This window comes from Mauremys reevesii, linkage group 3 (assembly GCF_016161935.1).
Source record: "Mauremys reevesii isolate NIE-2019 linkage group 3, ASM1616193v1, whole genome shotgun sequence".
In the NCBI taxonomy this organism is placed as follows: Eukaryota; Metazoa; Chordata; order Testudines; family Geoemydidae; genus Mauremys; species Mauremys reevesii.
Genome location: NC_052625.1, coordinates 113,788,695 through 113,813,359, shown reverse-complemented (window position 1 = coordinate 113,813,359; position 24,665 = coordinate 113,788,695). Strand labels below are relative to the sequence as shown.

General features: G+C 43.2%; 1 protein-coding gene and 1 non-coding gene across 4 annotated transcripts in view; both read right to left on the bottom strand.

Annotated features, from left to right (window-relative positions):
• The window catches only part of PTPRK (protein tyrosine phosphatase receptor type K), a 581,996-nt gene extending 572,272 nt beyond the window's left edge, over positions 1–9,724 (bottom strand). For 2 of the 3 annotated variants that reach the window (XM_039529031.1, XM_039529033.1), the window contains exon 1: positions 5,048–5,384. In XM_039529031.1, coding sequence (XP_039384965.1) covers positions 5,048–5,150 — 103 coding nt within the window. In that variant the 5' untranslated portion in view covers positions 5,151–5,384. Of the gene's footprint in view, positions 1–5,047; positions 5,385–9,684 lie in introns of those variants that run through there. The other variant, XM_039529032.1, reaches the window with a different exon arrangement.
• Positions 9,725–13,036: 3,312 nt separating this feature from the next.
• Positions 13,037–13,221, bottom strand: LOC120402454. Its single transcript, XR_005597244.1, has one exon. It is a non-coding gene; the product is annotated as a U2 spliceosomal RNA (small nuclear RNA).
• Between the last annotated feature and the right edge of the window lie 11,444 nt (positions 13,222–24,665).

Here is a 24,665-nt window from a genome sequence, read left to right as displayed (position 1 = left end):
TGGGGCCTTGGATTAACAAACCCACATACAAGAAATACCAACATACAAAGGAGAATGCAAATATAGTCCATGACAACATCACCTAAGCAGTTTATCAGTTTTTAAACTATTTTTTTTAAATCTTAATCTTCTTTAAAATGTTATATACACATACAGACTGTGTATATATAACATTTGACTGTATACTACACACAACTTTGAACATAATCAGTAAGAAAATACCAACGAGACTTTAGCTGCTTTAATAGTAGAAGGGTCACTCTAGTTTCAAAAACCTTTTTAATTCCTAATTTAGTATTTTTAAAAAATATTTTAGTAACTGCCTAAACCTTTTACACAATGAGATAAAAATGAAACATTAACAATTTCATTTTACTAAGCCTAGCTAAATATTTTGGTATGTTTCCCTATATCAAGGTTAGCTCTCAGATTATTATAAATTCCTTATAAAAGAAATAACACTTCTGTTACTCTACTGTATCAGATTTCGAAGATAGTAAAGTTCTTTCTTTGAGAAAGAAATTCTATTAAAACTTTAAATGAACATGTTAATCAAGGGCCTAATCCTGCAATCCTAACACATTTAGCCTTTGCTCATCCAGAGAGTCCTAATTTGTAGAGACTACTGCCATGTAAAGTTTGCAGGATCATTCCTTAAATTTGTAATATTTTACAAAGTCCTGACCTTTTAAAATACAACGACCTTATATTTAAGTTGTTTTAATTGTCCCTATTTAAAAACATGTTCTGTGAGATAAAATTTTAAATTTCAGAGCTTTAGGCATATAAGGCTGATCCATCTCTAGGAATTTTAGTCTAATGTGTTGTATTTAACATAATATAAAATTATAAACTGTTGAAATGGATATCACATCAGGTAATATAATTATATTGCTATTAAAGCTGGATGAAAGCCAGTAATTTTTTTTTTCAAAAATTTAAGAAGTCTTAACTGCTACTATATAACAGCAGTAAGCAGCATCTATTTATAATGAATTGTAAAATTGATCAGTTCCTTATTGAACTACAAAAATCATTGATTGAAGAATGTCCTGTATATGAAATAGCTAGACTTCTGTGAACTTCAGGCACTGCCAGAATGTTTTAGCCCAGAGTGTGACAGGCACATACCAAGTTGAAGGGCCATTTCCCATTACATCTTAAAAAAGAAGAAGGATGGAAAGAAACATCAGCATAAAGAAACAGCATACTAAGGGACAGGAATTGTTAAAAATGTGTCTGCCTGCACTATTGCAAAGAAAAAAAATTAGACACCTACCATGTGTCATTTATGTATGATGGGGCTGGGGATTCTATGACAGAGAAAATTTCCATTTGTAGCTATTTCCTTTCAAAATCCATCTTGCTCTTTTTTCTTTGCTGTTCTCATTTTCCCTGCATTTCTCTTTAACTTGCTCCACCTCATCTCCTTTCCCTGTGCTTTCTAGAATACATAGGGAGGGAATGCAGGCATCACAAAACCCATTTGGAGTTTTATCAAGATTGTGGGCCACAGTTTGGCCAGCCCTGTAATATAGAATATCACACAATCCAACCTGAATATTAACTTAAACTGTCTTGAATCTGGCCACTGTTCATAACAGTGTGAAGGACTCATAAAACAAAAGAAAATATCATTCTGACTGATACCCCACTGACACCTCTACAATGTACTTCAGATATTGGTAGCAGACCCAAACTGAGTCAACATCTTTATTAATAATCAGGAAGAAAGGATGAATAGTAACATTGTTTTAAATTCTTATGAGTCGGCAAGTATGAATACAAATACAAAGGAAGCTGGAGTGGAATTAGAATGAGCTTTAACTTGAAAATGGCAGGCTAATACATGGGGAGGGGAGCAGGAATCAGTCAAAGGAATGTACTCAGAAAGCAGTAATGCTGCTAAAAACTTTGGGGTGCTAGTCAGCAGCTAAGTGGATGTGTCTTTGGCTGCATACACAGAGGCATCTCATCGTGGGCTAGAGTGAAAGTCTGTATGGCAGGGGTACACCCTCACCTTGTGTACTACATATATGTTTGAACCCTTTGGTACAAGAAAGATGTCAGAATTCTGAAGAGAATTCAGAGAACAGAAGTAATTAAGGGGCTTCAGGGATTGGCTTGTGATAGCGAAAGAATAAGTGTGTATAGGTTTACTAAAACTGGGATATTCAAAACTAGATTAAGAAAATACAGGAAATACACAGTAAGGAAAAACAGTTGCACTGACAGGCGGATGGACATGGTGATTTAACAGGACTTTTCAGCCACAAGTGTCTTGATTATGATGCATAAACATAAAATCTTAAACTTCCATATTTTGTAGCTGATGTTGTCAGAACATGCTATTTTTCTTCTAACCTTTAAAAGCGTCTGACTGAGCAGCCTTCTAATTGATGGAGTTCTGATCAGTATGATACATCAGCACATCCTATGCTTAGCACTAGAACGTGAAGGCATTAGCTACTGAAATACTCAGTAGATGAAATAAATTAATCCCATGTCTTTCTCCAGATGCAGTTCTTCAACTCACTCAGGCTTTACCTACTGTCAGAATCCTACATTCTCTTCTACTCCCTGTAAATTCTAAGGTACTGACAACTTTTTGTGGTCTCCGTTAAATACCAAAACACATTCTAAGACATGAAATATAATGGGAGCCTAGGACACACAAGCGACCACATTTCTATGCAAATACACAAGTTTGTGAAAGCAAGGGTCTTGAAGTAGAAAGATATATATATATAGTACATTGATATGACACTGTCAAGTCAGTGTCATTTCATATTGCCATAGCCAAATTATCAGTCTAATTTCTATAGTATGATGCATACATAAAAGGTATTTTCTGCCTTAGCATAATATTTAGCCAGCCCTGTAATATCAACTGTAAGGAAAACAAGTGCTGCACATCTTGTATTCCTCTTTTCTTTTCCCCAGTGAAGACCTTTATCACATAATACATCAATGTTTACCTTTGCTAACAATTTCTGTAAGCATATATGAAATTATTATACACCTCCAAGTCAGTCACATAGAACACAAGCCGCGCATATCAGCACAACTTCCATCTTCACCTTATCTTTCTTGATTAAAAGAAAATTGCAAAGGTTCTAACAAAGAGGAAGAACTGTATTCAGGAGAACAGAACACCACCTTTCTCTTACAATTAAAATTTTACACTTCAGCTGCAATGATAACAGTATTTCATATTCTCATGAATACATATACCTTCAATCACAGCAATGTTCTAGTTCAAATTTTCCATCAATGAACTAAGGTCCCAATAGGATAGGGCTCAAACATCTTTTCAAACTCATGCACCCAACGGTGGGGGGGGGGGGGAGACGGCAGAGGACAAGGGGAGATGAAACAAGAATCTTCTGTACAGTTCTTGTATGTAATGCTTCACAAGAAGAAACCAGCCCAAAATGTGATTTCCATCTTACAGTAGAGATGCATGCAGCATGTTTACTATTATACTACTATCCGACCATACACTAAACACAGCAATTGCATTCCGCATATATCACTCCTTGTCTAACATAGTCAGAATCTCCTTTATTCTGTATGCTGTATTTCATCATCTTTGCTTGACTGAACCTCATACTGTGCATGTGCTGCCACCTAAATATTCACCTCTCTCTCCCTGGTTGGGTTCCCCCACCTGCACCCCCCTTTTGGTGTTGCTTTGCTTTTTAAACTGGGCAATCCCCACATGTTTTCATTGTGGTGGTGTTGTAAACTCGCATCAGTTATCCTAAGAACAGCAAAAATCTATACACTCCTCTGAAATGTGAACTCTTCCAGGGTCTCATCGTTTTGACTACCTCTTCTGCAAAATCAAACGACCCCACCCCGAGCGGAAGGCACCATTCAAGTGGTTACATGTGAAGGTGGGAGCTTGGCCAGGAAAGTTCTTAGTTTGGCAGACGAGCGCGGACCGTACCCCTCCTGTTATTTACCAGGTAAACTATGAGGGCTACCACCGCACAGAGGAGCAGACAGCAGAAACCAACAGCGCTTCGGAAAGTTGTCCCAACACATACAGGCAACCGAATGCAAGGGGAAAGAAGAAATCAGCCTGATTCAGGGTGCAGCTTCTTTGTTTAGAAAAATCAGACTGCGATGGCCCAATCTGTTTTGGCAGCTCCCTCCCTCTCTTTCGGGGGAAGACTGGACGTGGGGGGCTAAAGCTATGTTAAAACTGGGATTGTTACAACCCAGTCAAATACCCGCCACCACCCCTTCGCGTTCCAGAGCTGAGAGTTGCAGCTGGGATTTTCCACCCCTTCCTAATCACACTTCTTGGAGACGACCGGGAGCCCAGCCCCACCGCAGGAAACTTCGGGCTGATCTGCTTTTACGTCCCAGATCCCCTGCTGTGTGTAGAGAACGAGCCCGAAAGGAAAGAAACTAGACTACACCAATGCCCAGAACATAGGGAGCTATTCCCCCAGCGCTGGGGCCGGAGAGGAGAAAGTTCCCAGAACAAAGGGAGCAGCAACAGCTCCGGCACAAACGCTACCTGGGAAACTGGTTAGAGGAGAGGGAGAGAGTTTACGAGACATTTAAATGCCCAGGTCGCTCGCTCGCTCTCCAAGCCCCGCAGCAAGGAGGCGCAGGCCGGTGAGATCCCCTTGGACACCGAGAGCCCCCCAAGTCCTGCCTTCTCCCCGTGCGGAGCTGGGAGGGGGTGCGAGCCCCCTCGCGCCCAGGAGGAAGGGAGCTGCTGGAGGCGAACCCAGGCGGTCCCGCACCGAGCCGGGCTGGATCGCCCAGTCCCCACGAGCCCCGCAGCTCCGGCGGGAGAACCCCGAGACAACGCCCCCTCCAGGGCGCCGCCGCCGCCAGCCGCCCGGGGGGCTTCCTTACCTGAGCTCCAGCTCCCCTCCCGCTGCTCCGATCCCCCGGGGGAAGCAGCCCGGGCCGGGGCCGGAGCGGGACACCACACCCCCTCCCCCCAGCGCAACAGTGCACCTCGTGGGCGCCGAGCGGCAGCGGGGGGCTCTTTCCCCAGGGCACCCCCCGCGGGGCCACTTACCTGCCGCGAATTGGGCTCGGGCTGTTCCGAGCCGGGCCGGCGAGCGGCCGGCCAGCAGCACGAGCAGCGGCAGCCAGGCGGCGGCTCCGGCTCCCGGCTCCATGGCGAGTTTGGAGAAGTTTGGGGAAGAGGGGCGGGCTGGCCCCGAGCCGCACGTTCCGCGGGCAGGGCTCGCCGGGAACCCCCCCGCCAGCTGCGGCCGCCCCCGCCTCCTCCTCCGCGGCCCTCGGGCCCGCCCCCGAACCACCCCGAGGGCAGCACCAGCCCGGCGCGGCCACGCTCGGCAGCGGCTGCTCCCCGTAACTCCGGAGTTACTTTGCTGCCGCTCTGCGAGAGGGGAGGGAGGAGCCGCGCGCGCACGTCAAGCCCTCCGGTTCCCAGCGCTGGGCAGGGGGAATGTGGGACTCGAGCCCGGAGCCCAGACGCCGCCAGAGCGGGGCCCGCCAGCGCCTCCTGCTGCAGACACGCGGACATGCAGCCTGGCGGGCGGCCACTGGCACACCAGCTGCTGCGGGAGCCGCCGGCCCCGGCCTCTCTCGTGCAGCAGCCTCCTCTCCCGGGCAGCGGGTGCAGTTTCAGCAGGAGAGAGATGGGGAACGCTTCTGTCTCGGGCGATCGCGGTTTGTTTTCTTCTCCAGCAAGGGGAACAAAGGGGAAAGAGGCTGGATCACAAACTCGCCCCTGTACTGGCAGACCGGAATCATCCTAGCCACGGGTTAGCCTTACTCCACGCTCTCAGTGATTTGCTTTGGCTGGAGTTCCTCTTCTTTCAAAATATAAATATTGTACTGGGGGGAGGAGGGTATTATTTCAATGAAACCCCCAGATGCAAAGCTCGACACAGTTTGGAGCCAGTCTATTATATACAGTTATCATTGGGATGGGGGTGTATATACACACATTCTCTGGCAACACATGTAGCTTGTAATGCCATTAAGTCTTATTTAACTGCATTGGCATTGGAATAAACCGTCTACTCGATTATCTCCATATGTACTATATAAGGGGCCTGATCCTTTCTCCCACGTGTTGTCCCATTGACTTTAACAAGACTGTGCCAGAGCAGGAATGTGGCAGTTTACAAGATCCAGACCTAATGTATGCTATGCAGTAAATCCTGATCCTCCTGCACCACTGAATGCCATGGGAGTTTTGCTACTAACTTGAATGGGCACAGGATTAGGCCCTTTAAAAATACTTGAAATGATAGGTAAAGGCATCAGAGTTCACATTTATTTACACCAGATGACATTTCCCCCCAATTTTTAAATGTGAACTTGCTTACTGAAGTGTGTTTTCCTACTTGCATAGTAAGTTATAATTAGGGATGTTATGAAATGATTGCAACAAAACCTGAAACCACTGAAAACAGACAGGTTTTGTTACAGGCTCGAAATTCAGCCCAGGTTCATCAAAAGGCTTACTATGGTTCAAAACCCTTTCCAGCCAACTTGTGCCAGTTGATAGGTTTGCCTCTGTACCCTGAAAAACAGATGATTTCACAGCAAAACCAGGTGAAACACAACATGTCAGATTATTTTCTCATTATTTGAATACAAAGCACACAAAAGTGTGAACTCATGTAAATAAAAATCAAATAAAATATTCTCACAGGTCCTGTGTGAGGTAATGCCAAGATTTCTTCTGCTCTTCCTGACCTTTGGATTTGTGAAAGGGAATTGGAATACAATTAACCTTCACCAGTATAGCTGTAATTTAAACTCTAGGCCCTGGTCATTTGATAAGTCTTCTCAGGATCAGGGCTAATGTTATTAGCTTTCAAGAAATGCACAGAAAGCCCAGCACAAAGACTTTTCTCTAAAAAGGAGGTATTGGCTTTTAAGACTTTTACTGTGTAGGGGAATCAGATTATTGTGCCCAGGTAAATGTTTTATTTGGGTGGAGTGATTGAAAACCAATCCAAATGTATTTCTATGGAATACAAATAGCTGCGCTTCAAAGAACATTGAGTCTTTGTTTAAACTGACAGAACCAGAGAAATTCAGAGTTATATGAGCGTGACACATTAACTTCTGATCTAACTGCGCTGGTATTCTAGGTGTTGCAGAAACAATGGGCCATCTACTGATTTTAGGTACATATACTGCAGTTCCTATGAGCAAGGAGAACCAAAGACACTTTGTTAGCTCTAATTTTGAATGTATTGATTTAAATTAAATCATAATATTTTCTTCAATTCAGGTTTTTGTATATATACAAAACCCTGAAATATTTATTTATTTGTTTATTTATTTCAGGGTTTTGTATATATACAAAAACCTGAATTGAAGATAATATTATGATAATATATAGTTGTAAAGGGAAAAGACTGATTAGATCATCTAGACCCCAGTCCTGCAGCTGGATCCCTGTGGCAGACCCCTGAACCCATACTGGCAGATCTCATATTGCCACACTAGCACAGGGGTCCTCCTTTGTAGATCCACTTGCCCGATTGGGGCCTGTAATCCATTCCACTGCCAATGAATACCTGAAGTACAGTATATTTACAAGTGATTTATCCAAACTAGTTTTCACATCTTCCAATGGTGGAGTCTTCTGATTTCCTCTCTTTCCAGTCACTCAAAGGCTTTTCATAACAGTCAACATTATTCAGGTTACGGAGCAATAAATGGACCTTCTTCCTTCAGAATGAATTCTGCTTCTTAACTGAGAGGAGGGGTCACCAGTGAATAGAGCAACTATGAAGTATATGGCCTTCCCCAGGGTATGAGCAGAGAGTCTGTGGTGCTCAAATCCATGTTGGCTCAGAGAGATTTTTTTTTTAATGTGTAATAAGCACACTTAAAAATACTGACATTGACATATCAGGTTTGAGATCATTAGTAGCATGATGGGAATGGATTCATTATTCTTGCTTTTACATTGTTATGGCTGTGAATGTTTGCTGCCTTTTACTTTGAATTAAGAGCAAAGTACTATACGTTTAAAATTACAGCTTGCACTTCTTTAAAAAAATCTTCTGAGCTAAGAGACCAGATGTCTAGTGTAAGCCTGAGGTCAACTAAAACAGCAGAGAAACTCTCAGATGACTTTCCCCCAAAATCCCCTGGAGGGGGATTCTGCATTGCATTTGGAGCCCTGAGGAACCCACCATCTTTAATCCCAGATTATTACAGTCTCCAACTAAGGTGCAAAATAAATCTCCCCAAACTAGAAAAAGCTTAAATGTTTCCAGAACTCTGCTGGATCTCCCCATCCTTTACGTACTTCTCATTAAAGCCCCTCCATTGCACTGTTGGGTGCCACTAAATCAATCGGAAACTCAGGAAACTGTGACACAGCCAAACTAAAGAAAACTTTTTTTAAATAGCCCCTTTCACAAAGGATGAATTTCTTTATCTCAGGACTTGGAGAATATTTTTCCTGATTATGAAAAAAAGCACTTTACTATATGTATGAACCTTGGTTTATCATTGACTTGTTTGGTCATTGACTGTGTGTATAGCAGGAGGTCTTTGTATAGTGACAGGCTGTGGATTCATAGCTACTTAGTTGACTTGCAAATTTCTCTAACTGGGGGGCTTTTTATTTCTACCTGTCTTATCGTCTAAATCAGATGCGCTTAGATCATACCCACCTGCTGATGCAAGGAAGTGCAAATTCCACCCTCTAATCTAGTGAGGGCCACCATTCCTGTGGGGGAATCCACCTCTGGCTAAGGGAAGGCAGAATTTCCACTGCTGCCTTCCCCCTGTGGGTTTTGGCAGAGAGGGCAATTTTAATCTCTGCCACAGGTGTCATAGAAGCCCCACAAACGGAGGCTGCAACAGGAATATGATGGATCTGCACATCTCCCAGTTGCCCTGGCTAGAAAGGACATTGTAGATAACTTGTACTGCTGCATTCCCCCTCCAGAAACATTTTTTTGCTAGAAGGTATCTTTACTGGAGGAAGCTGACATAGACATGTGAATTTTGTCCCACAATGCCTAGTGAAGGATAAGTGAGAAATTTCCTCATAAGCCCCAAACCACTTTCTCGGTGTCAAAGATCTAGGATACACACCAGTCTGGTGCTGCTATAATAGTCTAAACAAAGATGCTAAACAGCTGATAGGTATTTTTTGCAAAATATGGTTGCCCTATTGCAATGCTGCTCCTCCACCCAAGTTCCAGGAAGACCTCTACAGAAGGAGCCTCACTCTGGTGCACATTATAAGCTCAGCAATTGGGAAAGGCACCAGCAAGAGAGGGGCTCCCTTATGTGGACTTCCTAGGGTATGTTAGCTAAGTGACATTTCAGTGCTGACTTGCCAAATACTTCTAAATTATGGAATTTATAAGTGCTATTTGCAGTTGTTTGCAAGCCAACAGAGCTTCAACGCCCTGGAAACTGAAACTTTTATGGGGTTTTTTTAGTCTTTTTCTTTTAACTCGCCCCATCACCACCCTACAAACATAGGAAATTCCATACAAAGAACTACATTAATAGAGCATTAACTTTTCATGATTAAGCACTCAAAAATCCAAAGTGCCCATACAAATTCAGTGCAAATTCACTGGCGAGGAAGGTAGAATAAAATTCCTAACTCAGCCCCAAACCCTTTCCTCTATGCTGACTTAATTTTCAAACAAGAGTTACGAAACAAATAAACTCAAAATACAGGCTACTAACCATCTGAGGTATTTTCAGATTCCATCAGCTTGGAAGGGAGAAACACCTTTCCCTCTTAGTAGCCTTATCAGGCTATTATGGAGAACCCAGGACTTCTTTGACCCTGGGTTTCTTCTATCTGCTGCCCCTACCCCTAAGGCAAGAATCCTTATACTGTACCTAATTTCCTGTATGTCACATGATTGCTCCTTGTCATTTGTCTGCAACTACAGCTCCCAGTTTTAAAAGGGCCTAAGCGCCATAACAAGTGTGCTGGGGCATGTACATGTGCCCTGAGGGCCCGTGTGTCGTTATAGCCTAGTTTAAGGTTGCATATATAAGTATACTCCTTTGTGCATATTGATTATCACAGGGCTTAATTAATATTTTTCAAACACAATATAACAATGCAATTTTTCTGTAACCTTAACTACACATGTAACTTCCTGTACATTTTAGTTTCCTGTTTATTTAGTAATTTATAGCCTCCAAAGTGTTCTGGGTACTTCACAGAAGACTTAAAAAGCTACAGTCCCTTTCCCAAAGAGTTTATAAATGGAAAGTTTGATCTCGGAAATACTTGTGCACATGATTAACTTTACCCACATGATTAGTCCTATTGAAGTCAACAGTTCTACTGACTCTGAAAAAGGTTTGGGGGGTCATGGTGAATAATCAATTGAACATGAGCATCTAGTATAACACTCTTGCATCCAACGAAGTGGGTATTCACCCACTAAAGCGCATGCTCCAATACGTCTGTTAGTCTATAAGGTGTCACAGGACTCTTTGCTGCTAATATAAAACTGTGGCTAAAAGGGCTAATGCAATGCTTGGATGAATAAATAAAGGAATCTTGAGTAGATGAGGAAAGGTTATTTGAGGCAATATGGTGTCCAGTTCTGGTGCCCACAAATCAAGAAGGATGTTGATAAATTCGAGAGGATTCAGAGAAGAGCCATGAGAACTATTAAAGGATCAGACAACATGCCTTACAGTGATAGCCTCAAAGAGCTCAATCTATTTAGCTTGAAAAAGAGAAGGGGTGACTTGATTATAGTCTGTAAGTAACTACATGGGGAACACATATGTGTTAATGGTCTCTTTAATCTAGCAGAAACGAGTAAAACATGATCCAATGGCTGGAAGTTGAATCTAGACAAATTCCATCTAGATATAAGGCATAACTTTTTAACAGTGAGAGTAATTAACTATTGGAACGATTTACCAAGGATTGTGGTGTATACTGACCATTTTAAAATCAAGATTGGATGTTTTTTGTAGAGATCTGCTCTAGGAAATATTTTGGGCAAGTTTTATGGTCTGTGCTATACAGAAGTTCAAACTAGATGATTAGAATGGTCCCTTCTGGCCTTGGAATCTATGAATCTATCTAGGAAAGTTAGTTCCATATATTTGCAGGATCAGAGCCAAAATTCTGGATATAACAGAGGGAGGTTGTCAAAAAGTAGGGACCATATGGGGTGAGGATTGATGAGGATAACTAGAATACAATCACACTGGATACTCAGTTGAAGGCATGCACTCATCTTGTGCACAAGCTCAGGAAGGGCATTTCTTCTGTAGGATGCAATATGAAAAAGGGTGCATAGAGGCTTGTGGGAGAAAAGGACAAATGGCCTCAAGGCTGGAATCACTGGTAGAATGGAAGGGCAAGGGCCAATAAGATGAGAGAAAACAAAAGAAAAGTAAGGCAGAGTAAAGTTATGCAAGGTCTTGTAGGCAAGCACAAGACATTTCCATTTGAAGCAATGAAGACTAAGGAGCCACTGGAGAGATTAAAATAACAGAGTGATCTAGATAGTTTTTCTGTCCCGGAAGATCATGGTAGCAGTTGCATTTTGGGTGGATTAGAAAGTGATTGTCTGGGATATCAAAGAGGAGGAGGTGTGGTAATCTAATGGGATGTGAGGGCATGGAAAAGAGCTGTAGTTGTCTGGACAAAGAGAAAGGTCTGAATGTTCTAAATGGTATGAAGCAAGAAAGGGCAAATTAAAATTGTAATTTATACTTTATTCTTGTATAATTAGATATATTACAGACATCCAGAGTTCTGGCCACTCATCCATGAAGAAAAGTGGGTAGCAAAGTAGGTGTATGTATTTGTGATAAATGAAAAACACTGTTCAATAGATCTGTACATAACATTTTGTAATATTACATTTAAGAAGATATACTGCATAAGGAGTAGGCAGCAAAACTAATATGCCTCTCCTAATGCCAGATCTAATATGCTGTTAACAAATTAATATAAAGTCTGCAGATTATTAAGGGCTTTTCCTTACTTCCATTTTTCAAATTCTGGACAAAACTTGGCTTAATTTTCAGTGGTAAAGATTCAGTTTTGGAACATGTGTTGTTGAAAATAGAAATTTCAATTCCATTGTAAACATTTAATTTAATACAGATTTGGTAGTATTTAGTTTCTTCCATATCTCCACACAGTGACAAATCTTGTCTGGCTGACAAATGGGGATGAAGGGAAAGTGGCTGACTGAAACAGTTATGTAAAGGCACCAGACAGATTCTGGAAGAAGGGGGGTGAATGTTGCCATCAATTAAATAACCTTCATGGGTTGTGAGGCATCTCACTACTACCTCCCCTTAGTGTGAGGAAGCCATTCCCCAACTGCACCAGCCTCTGGTAACACAAGCATTACCGTCCAGGCCTTCTCAAGTCCCTTTCTCTTTTTACCAGTAACAATAGGTAGACTCCAACCCCTGACTCCTCCAAACATCCCTCTGGAGCGGCCAGCCCTTGTTCCACTGGGTACTCACAGAATTGACAGATCTGCTGTTCCCAAAGGAATTGGACAGCATAGATTTAAATGTTTATTAGAAAATGTTTAAGAATAGATGATACAGAGAGTTTGTAACATCAGTTATTGGTCATCAGGGGTGACATACAGAGTATAGGGGGATGCTAGTACTTTGGTACTGGACAGCACATAACTTATACAGTGTGCAATGTCCCCAATGTGGGGTATACTGTGGGCGAGTTCAAGATACAGTCAGCAAGCAGTGAGGGTACATCACGCATACAACAGTTAAAGACAGTCACATGTATAAATAAGCAAGCCAGGTAATGGGGATAGAATGACCCTCACATGGCAAAGTTAAGGTCTGTCGCACTCGACCTGAGCTCAGATAATGTTTCTTCGAGGTTCCCAAGACACAGACCAGGTTTTCATCTCGAGGCCAAAAGACCAATAATATCAAGACAATTGATCACGGCCTTGGATAGGCCAAGAGACTACTCACCCCATCTGAGCTCAAAGAGCCGAGAAGCACAGAGCTTTACAGAGCACAAAGAATTTTGATTTGTTTTTTTAAACCAGTATGTTCTCCCTGGGGGAGGTGCACCGTGCCCGGAAGTACTGCAATACCAGGCTGATGCGTGGAGCGGATGGAGCAAGCTCCTATTCCAACTCCCTGTTCCAAAAATCAATTTAATATACAGTCCTCAAATAAAGGACATATCAGATATTAAACTGATAAGAACAGATTTAAATTTTATTAGAGAATATTTAAAATAAACGATACAAAGTGTTTGATGCATCAGTTATTGTGTCATTGGGGGTTACATACAGGTTGTGGGGGGATGTTAGCATTTTGGTGTTAGGCAGCATATACATATACACAGTCTGTCATGTCCCCAATGCGGGGTATACGGTGGGTGAGTTCAAGATACAGCCAGTAAACAGTGAGGGTACATCACTCATACAAACAGGTTACAGATAGTCATGGGCACGAATAAGCAGGCTGAATAATGGGGTTGGGACGACCCTCACATGGTGGAGTACAGTTTGGTGGGTTCGGGGCTTAGGGGATAGAGTCCGACGGGGGGGTCCACGGGTCTCGTCCCCCCTTCGTATGCACAGAGTCACGCCCGCTCACTCCTGGTATTGGCGGTGGCCGGTGATGTGCTCCGTGTAAATGTCTCTGGACCAGCGAATAGTGTCCGAGACCATTAGGCGTCTCATGAGTTGCGCGTAGCGACGGCCCACCCCACAGGTCCGAAGCATGCGTTCGTTGCAAGGGTCCCAGGCGCCCAGGGCCCCTACGATCAGGGCGTCCAGCTTACCAGTTTTATCTCAGGATCATCCCGCTGCTCAACACACATCACTTAGATATGTTTATAGTAAAAACAAGAAGTTATTTAACAAAGAACAGAGATTCAAGTAATAGCAGTAGATGGAAGTATTGGAAACAAAGGGTTGCATATAAAATAAAATCATAACATGCATTCTAGAATCTAGTATTGCTCACCAGCGTTTTTCAGAATGTGATCCTTTTTTCCGATGAAACAAGCCGCTCTCTCAACTTGTCCTCTTGATAAAGAATGCAGAGTGTAACTCTGTTCCTCCAGTTATAGTCCAAAAATCTGTTGTCTTCATTTGTAAGCAGGATTACCTTCTGCTGGTTTATGTCTTCCTGTAAACTCCCTCTCTGGAAGATTTCACAATCCCTTCATTAGCATTTGGCTCAGATTGTAAATGGGTGTCCCTTGTGGACCATACCATACTCAATTTACATCTAGCTAGACTGATAGATAAAACATCTCTTGCCTGAAAGAACCTTGTTTAATACCTTTTGGTGACCAACCCCAAGTCACAGGTCTGCAGAACATAATTTTCAGTATATATGAAAAACTCTTTACATATTATCCATGCATACATTTCACAATGATTATACAGACCAGCCTGACACAGGCTTTCACTAGAGACCTTACATGACACTCTTTGGGAAACTTGTATGTAGATATCAGACCCAGGAGATCCTTGTAATCCCTATGCACCTCTGAGCCCTCTGTCAGTTGGCACCAAGAAGTCCATGGGTCACACATACTTTGCACTTCTCTTCTACCTTTCAGTGGAGGATGCCAAAGAACTTTACACACATGAATTAATTAAACTCCACAACAGCTTGGTAAACATTGGCACAGAGAAAATAAATGAGTGACTGAAGGTCACACAATGAATCATTGGCAGACCCAGAAGTAAAATTCAGGAGTCCTGATTCCCAGTCTCCTACTGTAATCAACTCTTCACCTTTGTGATTCTTACTTTTGTTAGTATAACTAAAAACTCCAAGTTTCTTTTGTTTGCCATACAGAGTAGGATTTTCAAGTGAACTCAGTGTTGACTCCACTCTTATCCTATTGACTTCAGTGGGAGCAAAGTTAAGCCAACACTGAATGCTTTGAAAGTCACACTCCATTGACTTTTTATCTCTCAACTGAGTAAATACTTAATAATGGATAATTTATTCTATAAAGGTAGCCATTGTCTCTGCTCACAGAATATCCATATGCAAACTTTGATAGCTTTTAATTTGCGTATTATTCAAAATTATTCAAGTATTTTTGTGTACATTTTTTAAACTCTATGGATTGATTATAAAAGTTGTCTTTGAATATTTTATATTAGATATTCACTGTTTGAGCTGTGTTGGTTAGTTGTGATTGGTTGGTATTGTTACTGTTTCTTGAGTAGATGAGTGTGTATGTATTTCTGTGCAAGTACCTGCACATGCAAATTTAAAATTCATGCCAGAAGAATGTGAAGAATTGTTTGCAGAAAGTGAACTTAGAAATAAACATGTAAGGAGTGAATGCATTGGAAATCAAATCAATATGCTCAGAAATTGTTTTGCACTGTTCATCCAACTCTAAGCCCTAGAATATTGTGGTTCAGACAAACAGCATTCTAAGGAGATTTTAAACTCATCTCCCATACTTATCACTTGTGTAAGCAGGTAGAACTTCACTTAAGACAGAGCTGAAATAGGGGTAAATGTGACCTAATAGGTGTGTCATAATATGAATTTGACTTCTCACTGTGCAACTCCTATTAACAATTATAGTTATCTAATTATAGGGAAGAAGGCTGGTGTACTGATTAGGGCACCAGTGTAGGACTTGGGAGACTCATGTCCAATTCTCTGCTCTGCCAAAGACTTCCTGAGTGATCTTGGGCAAGTCATGTTGTCTCTCTGTGTCTCAGTTCATATCTGTAAAATGGGGATAATAGCACTTCCCTACCTCTCTGGGGGTGGGGTGGAGAATGTTGTGAGGATAAACACATTAAAGATTGTGAAGCACTTTGAAATCGGCTGATGAAAAGTGTTCTATAAAAGCTAGATATTATTACAGTTAAGAAGTTAAAATTCCGTACATCAAGCTAAGAATTCTAGAGGTCAATATGTTTTGAGTTTGGGAAGACCAGGCTTAAATCTTGGCTCCATAAAAGTCAGTCAGGGGGTTGCCATTGCCATTGACTTCAATGGAACCATGATTGGAGTGATTCTGTATGTTTTATACCAGGGGTCCCCAACACAATGCCCGTGGGTGCCATGGCGCCCGCCGGGACATCTTAAGTGCGCCTGCGTACTGGCCAGCGGACGAGCATCTGCCGAAATGCCACCGAAATTTGGTGGCATTTCGGCAGCGATGTCTCTGGATGACGCCCAGGGACGGCTCCAGGCACCAGCACGCCAAGTGCGTGCTTGGGGCGGCAAGCTGCAGGGAGCGCTCTGCCGGTCGCTGCGAGGGCAGCACGCAGGCTGCCTTTGGCAGCATGCCTGCGGAGGGTCCGCTGGTCCTGCAGCTTCGGCGGACCTCCTGCAGGCTGCTGCCGAATTCGCGGGACCGGGGACCTCCCGCAGGCAAGCCGCCGAAGGCAGCCTGCCTGCAGTGCTTGGGGCGGCAAAATGCCTAGAGCCACCCCTGATGACGCCACTTGTCAGCGGCATTTCAGCAGATGCTCGTCCACCGCCATGGTCCTCCATGGCTTGTCGTCTGGCACGTGCCAGACAAAAAAGGTTGGGGACCACTGTTTTACACAATGAGAGAATGAAGAACATAAGAATGGCCGTACTGGGTCAGACCAAAGGTCCATCTAGGCAAGTGTCCTGCCTTCTGACAATGGCCAATGCCAGGTGCCCCAGAGGGAATTAACAGTGATCTTTCTGGTAGACAGAGGCTAGGGACACTTCAGAGCATGATTTTGCATCCCTGCCCATCCTGGCTAAATAGCCATTGATGGACCTATCTTCCATTAACTTACTTAGTTCTTTTTTGAACATTCAAAATGTAGACTGTTTGTGAGCACTGGTCAATCTGAAATGTCAAACTCTTTTATATATTTCTCACAGCTCTTTTATATAAAGTCTAAACGACTACAAGATCACAGCAGTGACATCTTAGACAAAATAGACACCAGAAATGCATTTGTCTGTGTCACAACCTGGCCCCATTATTAAGAAAAAATCCTGAGACATTCATTTGAAAGGTGTGATTTATCGAGGGAAAGTAATGACATCGAAGTTGTCCATAGCCTCAAACCTTTCACAGCGCTATTTCATCCAGTGGTGCTACATCCAGTGATCAGTTTTTTAAGGAGCCTTGGGGGCCAAATGAATTATTTAGCAGTACAATCAATTGAGAAGTCAGCCCTTCCTCCTTTAATGCAAATAGCATTCTGGAGATGACTATTAGGTCTTTAACACCACATTTTGGTGAACTCTTCTCCAAAAAGAAGACTATTTAATGTAAACCTTAAATTGAAATAAAACTTATGAATCAAAAGTAACACTGGAACTGGCTGCATTTAAGCATGTTGGGATTGGTAGTAACTTTGTTTGGCTCATAGAGGCATAAATGTCCAATATAGATAACTTAAAAGCCTATTAGTGAAATGAAAAAAATCTAGATTTGGGTTGGAGGAGAGTAATTACTCTCCCTAAAATAATTGTTACAGTTATATTGACAGATTCAAGACCTCCTTTATAAGATCCAAATTCTTTCAGCTTTCCACCTCTGGTTAATTGGAAATTGATACATCTCAGGATAGCTGCAGAGCCTCCCTGAATAGAAAATTATCTAAAGAAAATGACACCGAGCACAAAGAAGCTGGAGTTAGTGACACTATAAAAAGCATTATCCATTCCTCTGGCACATTTATCTATTTAAAGGTTCTTTCTGTTAACAAAGGGTTGGCCATGATTTGAATAAAAAAGAGGCCCAAGGAGCCAGTACGATTCCGTCTTACTTTCACACATACTTATGATAGCAGGGGATGAAAATTGTAGTCTCCCACCAGTCCATACTCTAGGGATGAGAACATGATTAATGACAAGGGCCAGAAGGTTCTTCATTTTACCAGTGCAACCCCACTGACTACAAGCTGAAAACAATCCTGGGGCCCATGTCTGTAAACTGGTGTTCTGTAGCAGTTCTGCTGGTCAGCAGTGGCCTAACAAAGGAGGGTTCCCATGGTCCAAGTGTGACTCCATCTTCCATCCATTATTTTGCAATAAGGGATGGATACAAAGGGCCAACCCTCTTTAAGTTAAAGTGCCCCCCGCTCTCTTTGGTACTGCTAAGTAGATTCTAACACTGGGAATGTAGAATATGTTTATCTATTTCTTCCTTTTCCTCTTATACAAACTGAAATTTTGAAAGTTATAAAAGGATTTTTGAAGAAATTATTGTTAACAATTCATGGGTGCTATCTTGTCTATCATTCTAGGCAGATTTTAACCCTGAGGGAAATTAACTCAAGTCACATTAATATATACTCAGCAGATTCACAACTCATTACTGCTTTCCTGTATAGTGATTGCTAATGTCATTTCAGATAATCTTTCTCTCTCAGAACAGTCTTTTATAAGATACTGCTAAACTTCTCTTCCAGTCCAGAAAGTCTTAACAGATCATTTTTGCAAATTCATAAGGACTTTGTCTTTTGGGTCCAACAAGGATTTTCTGGTTGCCTTCAGAATATTACTGCCTGAACACTACATATTTTTACTGCAAGGTACAGTGTGGCTTTCATATATCAGCCTTAAAGAGCAAGGTTTCGTTCTTTCCTTTCAAGAGCTAAAATATTTTCCTCAATAACCCTTTTAAAAATAGACTATTCAATTGAAAAGGGTCCCAGATACTCCAAAAAATTGTGTGTGTGTGTGTGTCTGACATCCAAAATACCCTGTAATTTCTACCCTATAAGGTTACTGGCAGTTAAATTACTATGTCTTCTTTGTATTTGCTGAGTGTCAAGTGACTCACTCTGAATTGCAATACATCAGCATATTGGAGTCACGTTTAAAAATATTCTGTCAGGTTTTTTTTTTAACTTCTAAATTTAAAACTTACGTTTTCTAAAATCTAGGTATATGCTGTCTTTTAGCTGGAATGTCCCTCCCCACCATCTGCCACACTGCTAGATCTCCCATGTTTTAGAGCATAACCTGACACACAGCGTCAGCAATAAAGGTGAAAATAGCACAGGGAAGACCAAAACTATTCAAGACTGAATAATAAAGTTGACCTTAGTAGAGCCAGAATCAAGTGGAGAGTGTTGAAAAGCAAAAGCCCTGTAGAATGGAATCAGTGGAATTCCTTAGGAAATTTGCATTTTACTCTATTGTTTTTGCAGAGAGGGAATGATAGCTTTTATTAGAAAAAACTGTTTTACCAGTCACTATTGTATACTCGGTCTAAAAAATATATCCCCATTGGCTTAAAAATTATTTTGACTTCAGTGGAAGTAGGATTAAGCCTAAGAGCACAGGTTTCGGTTTTCCTTACATAGCATTTCAAGAACTCTAGATATATTTTTTCCTTACTGTAGTAAGATGGCATGTTCAAGGAATTTTTCTGTCAGTTAAGAGTTATCACCATCTGATACTGAAAACTGCTCCTAAAACATTATTACCTATTTTAAAATCAACAATGGTGGACGTGGGAACAGCACTGTATGCTGCAGAATGGAAGGCCCTGGTTCAAGAGCAATTATGGTAATGGAAGCTTCTTGTAGCAGGCAGAGTAGGCATCACTTAACCTGTTACAGACAGTGTAACATTATCATCCTTACCTGGTGCTGTAAATTAATTCGGAGCACACCTTTACACTTCTGCAGGTTTGCCTCCTACTTCCAGCCTACATTGACCCATACGGCTCTGGTTCCCTACACTGCAGTGCCTCAGCTGCATTACAGAGGTGCACCTTCTTTGCAGACTTTGATGGCATGTGGGAGAGAGTGGTTTTCACTTGCTGTATGACTGATAACTGACTCCCTCTGGCTGTTTGTCATTTCCTTCCTGTTATCTCTTCTCCTACACATAGAGTGCAAGCTCTTCAGGGCAGGGGCACACTGGGGATGTCTACATTGCAGCTGGGAGGCATGATTCCCAGCATGGGTTGACAGACTTGTGCTAGGTCTCCTCAAGTTAGCATGCTAAAAACAGCAGTGTGGATGTTGTGGCATGGGTAGTGGTTCGGGCTAGCCACCCAAGCCCAGGCCCAGGAGGTCAGGTGGGCTTAGAATCGGGCAGCCAGCCTGAGCCACAGCCCAATGCAGCAAAATCTACACTCTTATTTTTAGCACGCTAGTTCAATCAGAGCTAGCATGCGTCTGCTAACCTGTACTGGGAATCACGCTGCCCAGCTGCAGTGTAGATGTACCCGCACAGTGGGGTCCTGATTTCTACCTGGGACCCTAAACGCTACCATTCATAATTTATTATTGTTATTATTACATACACAGCAACATAAGAGGGTAGAGTTGGACCATTGTCTGCTGGATAATATAAACCGCAATACAGGATAGAGCAAAAGATGAATATATAGAAATCAGAATGAAACAGCACTGGTGTTAGCTTTTGAGGAAACCACTAGCTTACTATGGAGGGAAGATCATGATTATCAGAAAATGTGGAATTCCTAAAAACAAAAGGTTAGGATTCCTCTGAACCACATGTGGGTAAGTGGAAAGGCCTTATTTAAACAAGATATGGATTCACATAAAATCTGTGCTTGCGTAGCTGACAAGGAAAGCCCCACCCCTGCTTCCCTCCCCTACTGGTGTAATTAGCCATGGTATGAGATAAAAAGTGATTGCCTGGCATTTATGAATAGATCTGTTAATTCTGAATCACTAAATAGTCTGTTCAAAAGGGAATACAGTCAACTTAAAAATCACACTGTGTCTGAAATTTTACCTTCTGTTGTTACAAGTAACACACAAGATTACTGTAACTGAAAGATTAGAGAGAAATATATTTTTCTTCTATTTTTCCACCCGCTTACTTTGTGCATTTTACAGCACGTAGTCTAGTCATTTTCATAGTTTCCCTTATACAATCAGCTAGGGCCCAATCCTGTAAACACGATCAGGCATAGTACTTACAACCACGAATAATCACCATCAAAATCCATATCACCCTTACTAGATCCATGTCTCAGTTTCAGTGGTAGCTGCACCTGTTTCTCCCTCCATGCTCCACTCCAGGAGGGTCCAGTCAGTTCTCAGACCTTTAGCCATAGAATGATAGAAATGTAGTGCTCAAATGGATTTTGAGAAGTCATCAAGTGCAACCCCTGGCACTGAGGCATAGTAAACATAGTAAACCAAGTAAACATCCCTGACAGGTTTTTGTTTAACCTGCATTTAAAAACTTTCAGGAACGGGGATTCCACAGCCTCCCTTGGAAGCCTATTCCAGAGCTTATTTTCCTTATAGTTCCTAATATCTAACCTAAATCTCTTTTGCTGAAGATTAAGCCTATTACTTCTTGTCCTACTTCCAGGAGACATGACGGACAATTGATCACTGTCCCCTTATAACAGCCTTTAATATATTGGAAGACTTATCCGGTGCCCCCTCAGTCTTCTTTACCTAAGACTAAACATGCCCACCTTTTTTAACCTGTCCTCATAGATCAGGTTTTCTAAACCTTTTCTCATTTGTGTTGCTCACCTCTGGACTCTCTCCAATTTGTCCACGTCTTTCCAAGAGTAGGATGCACAGAATTGGACACAGTATTCCAGCTGAGGCCTCACCAGTGCCAGGGAAACCAGGACAGTTACCTCCTGTGTCTTACATATGACACTCCTGTTAATATACCGCAGAATGATAAAAGCATTTTTAACAACTGCATCCAGGGCTGGCTCCAGGCACCAGCTTTCCAAGCTGGTGCTTGGGGCGGCATTCTGCAAGGGGCGGCAGTCCCTATTGTTTTGCCCCCAAGCAGCGCGCCGAATTGCCGCCGTGGGCGGCGGGGGCAGTCCGTGTGCCCTTAGGGCGGCACGCGCATTTCCGCGGTGGCGGCAATTCAGAAGCAGCAGCTTCTATGTTTAGCTGTCCAGGGCGGCTTCAGCTAAACATAGAAGCTGCCGCCGAATTGCCGCCGCCGTGGAAACGTGCCTGCCGCCCTAAGGGCACACGGACTGCCCTCGCCGCCCGCGGCGGCAAATCAGTGCACTGCTTGGGGCGGCGAAAACTGTAAAGCCGGCCCTGACTGCATCATATTGGTGACTCATTTTCAATTTGTGATCCACTGTAACCCCCAGATCAGGGGTGGGCAAACTATGGCCCATGGGCCAGATCTGGCCCATCAGGGCTTTGGATCTAGCCCAAGGGATTGCCAGCCCCGTGGCGCTGTGGGGCTAAGGCAGGCTCCCTGCCTGCACTGGCTCCGCGCCACTCCCAGAAGTGGCTGACACCAAGTCCCTGTGGCCCCACATCCCCAGGCTACCTCCCCCGAAGCTCCCATTGGCCACCATTTTCTGTTGCTGGCCAATGGAAGCTGCGGGGGGCAGTGCCTGCAGGCAAGGGCAGCGCACGGAGCTGTCTGCTCCCCACCGGGACCACAGGGGTATGGTGCCAGCTGCTTCTGGGAGCAGCACGGGGCCAGGGCAGGCAGGGAGCCCGCCTTAGCCCTGCAGTGCACTGCTGCCACTCCAGAGCCACTCCAGGTAAGCGGCGCCAGGCCGGAGCCTGCACCCCAAACTCCTCCTGCATCCCACATCCCAACGCCCTGCCCTGGGCCCTCTCCCAAACTCTGTACCCCTTCCTGCACCCCAACCCCCTGCCCTGAGCCCCCAACCTCTTGCCTTGAGCCCTCTGTCGCACCCCTCTTGCACCACAACCCCCTGCCCTGAGCCCCCTGCTGCACCCTGCACCCCTCTTGCACCCCAACCCTTTGCCCTGAGCCCCTTCCTGCACACTGCACCCTCCCACACCTCACAGTCTCTCCTGCACCCCAACCTTTTGCCCCAGCCCCACATTCATGGCCCTCCATGCAATTTCCCCACCCAGATGTGGCCCTTGGGCCAAAAAGTTTGCACACCCCTGCCCCAGGTCCTTTTTCAGCAGCACTACCGTCTACCCAGTTCTTCTCCATTTTGGAGTTGTGCATTTGATTTTTACTTCCTAAGTGTAGTACTTTTCATTTGTCTTTACTGAATTTCATCTTGTTGAATGGCCAATTCTCCAATTTGTCGAGGTCATTTTGAATTCAGATCCTGTCCTCCAAAGTACAAGCAATCCCTCCTACCTTGGTGTCATCTGTAAATTTTATAAGCATAGTCTCCTCTCCATTATACATGTACCAGACCCAATACCTGACACCCATCTGGGCCCCCACTAGATACGCCCTCCTAATTTGACACTGAACTATCACCTGTCTCTAGGCAGGGACCCTTGTCTCCCTCCCATCTGAACAGTAGTTTTAAGGCTACAAAGTCCCCTGCCTTGCACTGTGATATCCCCACAGTCTGCCTAAAGGCCAGCCCCTGTGCTGTGCTGTCTCTCCTATGGGTATGAACAGTGTATTGCCAGCAGTTCTAAGTTACCACACAGCTCTTTCTCAGAGTATGTTTACATTAAGGACAAAAGCATGACAGAGAAAGCATATAAAAAGTCCCATAAGTTTACTAAATATACCAGGAGTCACCAATCTTCCACATGGGGAATCTGGTAGGCCAATGTCCTTTCCAACCCTCCAGAGTTGGAGCCACCTAATACCAAAGGTCCTGTCTGTCTGCTGAATCAAAATGCAGGCCTTGGTGTCCCCATCAGGCTCCCTCCTTTTGACCCTCTGACCGCACTCCTGTCCCTGTTCTTTTATTAGTTGTCCCCTGACATCAGTTGGGTTTTGCAGTTAAAAAAAAAATTCAGTAGTAGTTAAACTCAGCTTTTCATATCCAAATCCCATTGTCTCTTGGTCTCTGGAAACCCAGTCTGAATAAGCATATAAAAGCCAGCCAAGGGGGTGGAATTTCTCTGCAATTGTTTACAGTCCCAGGGGTAATCGCCTTTTGGAGCAGCTGTGGTAACCCTCCCTCCATGGAGTAGAACACAATCATACATAACCCATTCATAAGTTTAATACAATTGTCCCCAAAGATACTGAATAGGGTTGCAATATCTGTCACAGTCTGGTAGTGAGGGTTCCTACGATTGGACTGCTAGCAAGTTTCCCCTGTTGTTCGGGGTCTCTTACATAGAAACAGGGAGAGAAAAATATGTTTAAAAACCAGGAAAATGTGATTGCAAAACTACAAAAAAATGGCAGGAGGACTCAGTGGCAGGTGTAACACCTGAAACTACTTTTCAAAAATTTGGTTAAAGATTGTTTTTATTGTAAGTTGTGTGTGGTGTGTAAATCACAGAGCTGTGTCATGAACCATTTAAAATGAAATTTGAATGTACATCAGCTGCAGAAGAGATGTTATTGGATTGGCTTATATCAATTGACATCTATTCGGCAAAGTTGGAAAACCCCTTTCTTGTAAACAAAGAGTGAGTCATTGCTATGACCTATGGTATGTCTACACTGTGATTAAACACCTGGGTCATCTGACTTGGGCTCACAGGGCTTGTGGTGTAGGGCTGTAAAATTACAGTGTAGCTGTTCGGGTTTGGGTTGGAGACCAAGTTCTGAGACCTCACAAGTATGGAGGGTCCCAAAGCCCTGGCTCCAGCCCAAACCAGAATGTGTACACCACAGTTTTGCAGCCTGAGCCTCGTGAGTCCGAGTCAGCTGATCCAGGCCACTCACAGGTGTTTAATCGCAGTGTAGACACACCCCAAGAGAAACAAAATTATCTAACCATTCATAAATTCCAGGTAGTCTCATTTACTTATTTCATTTTAGCACATGCAAGGTTTTTACCATTGTTGATATAAAGGACA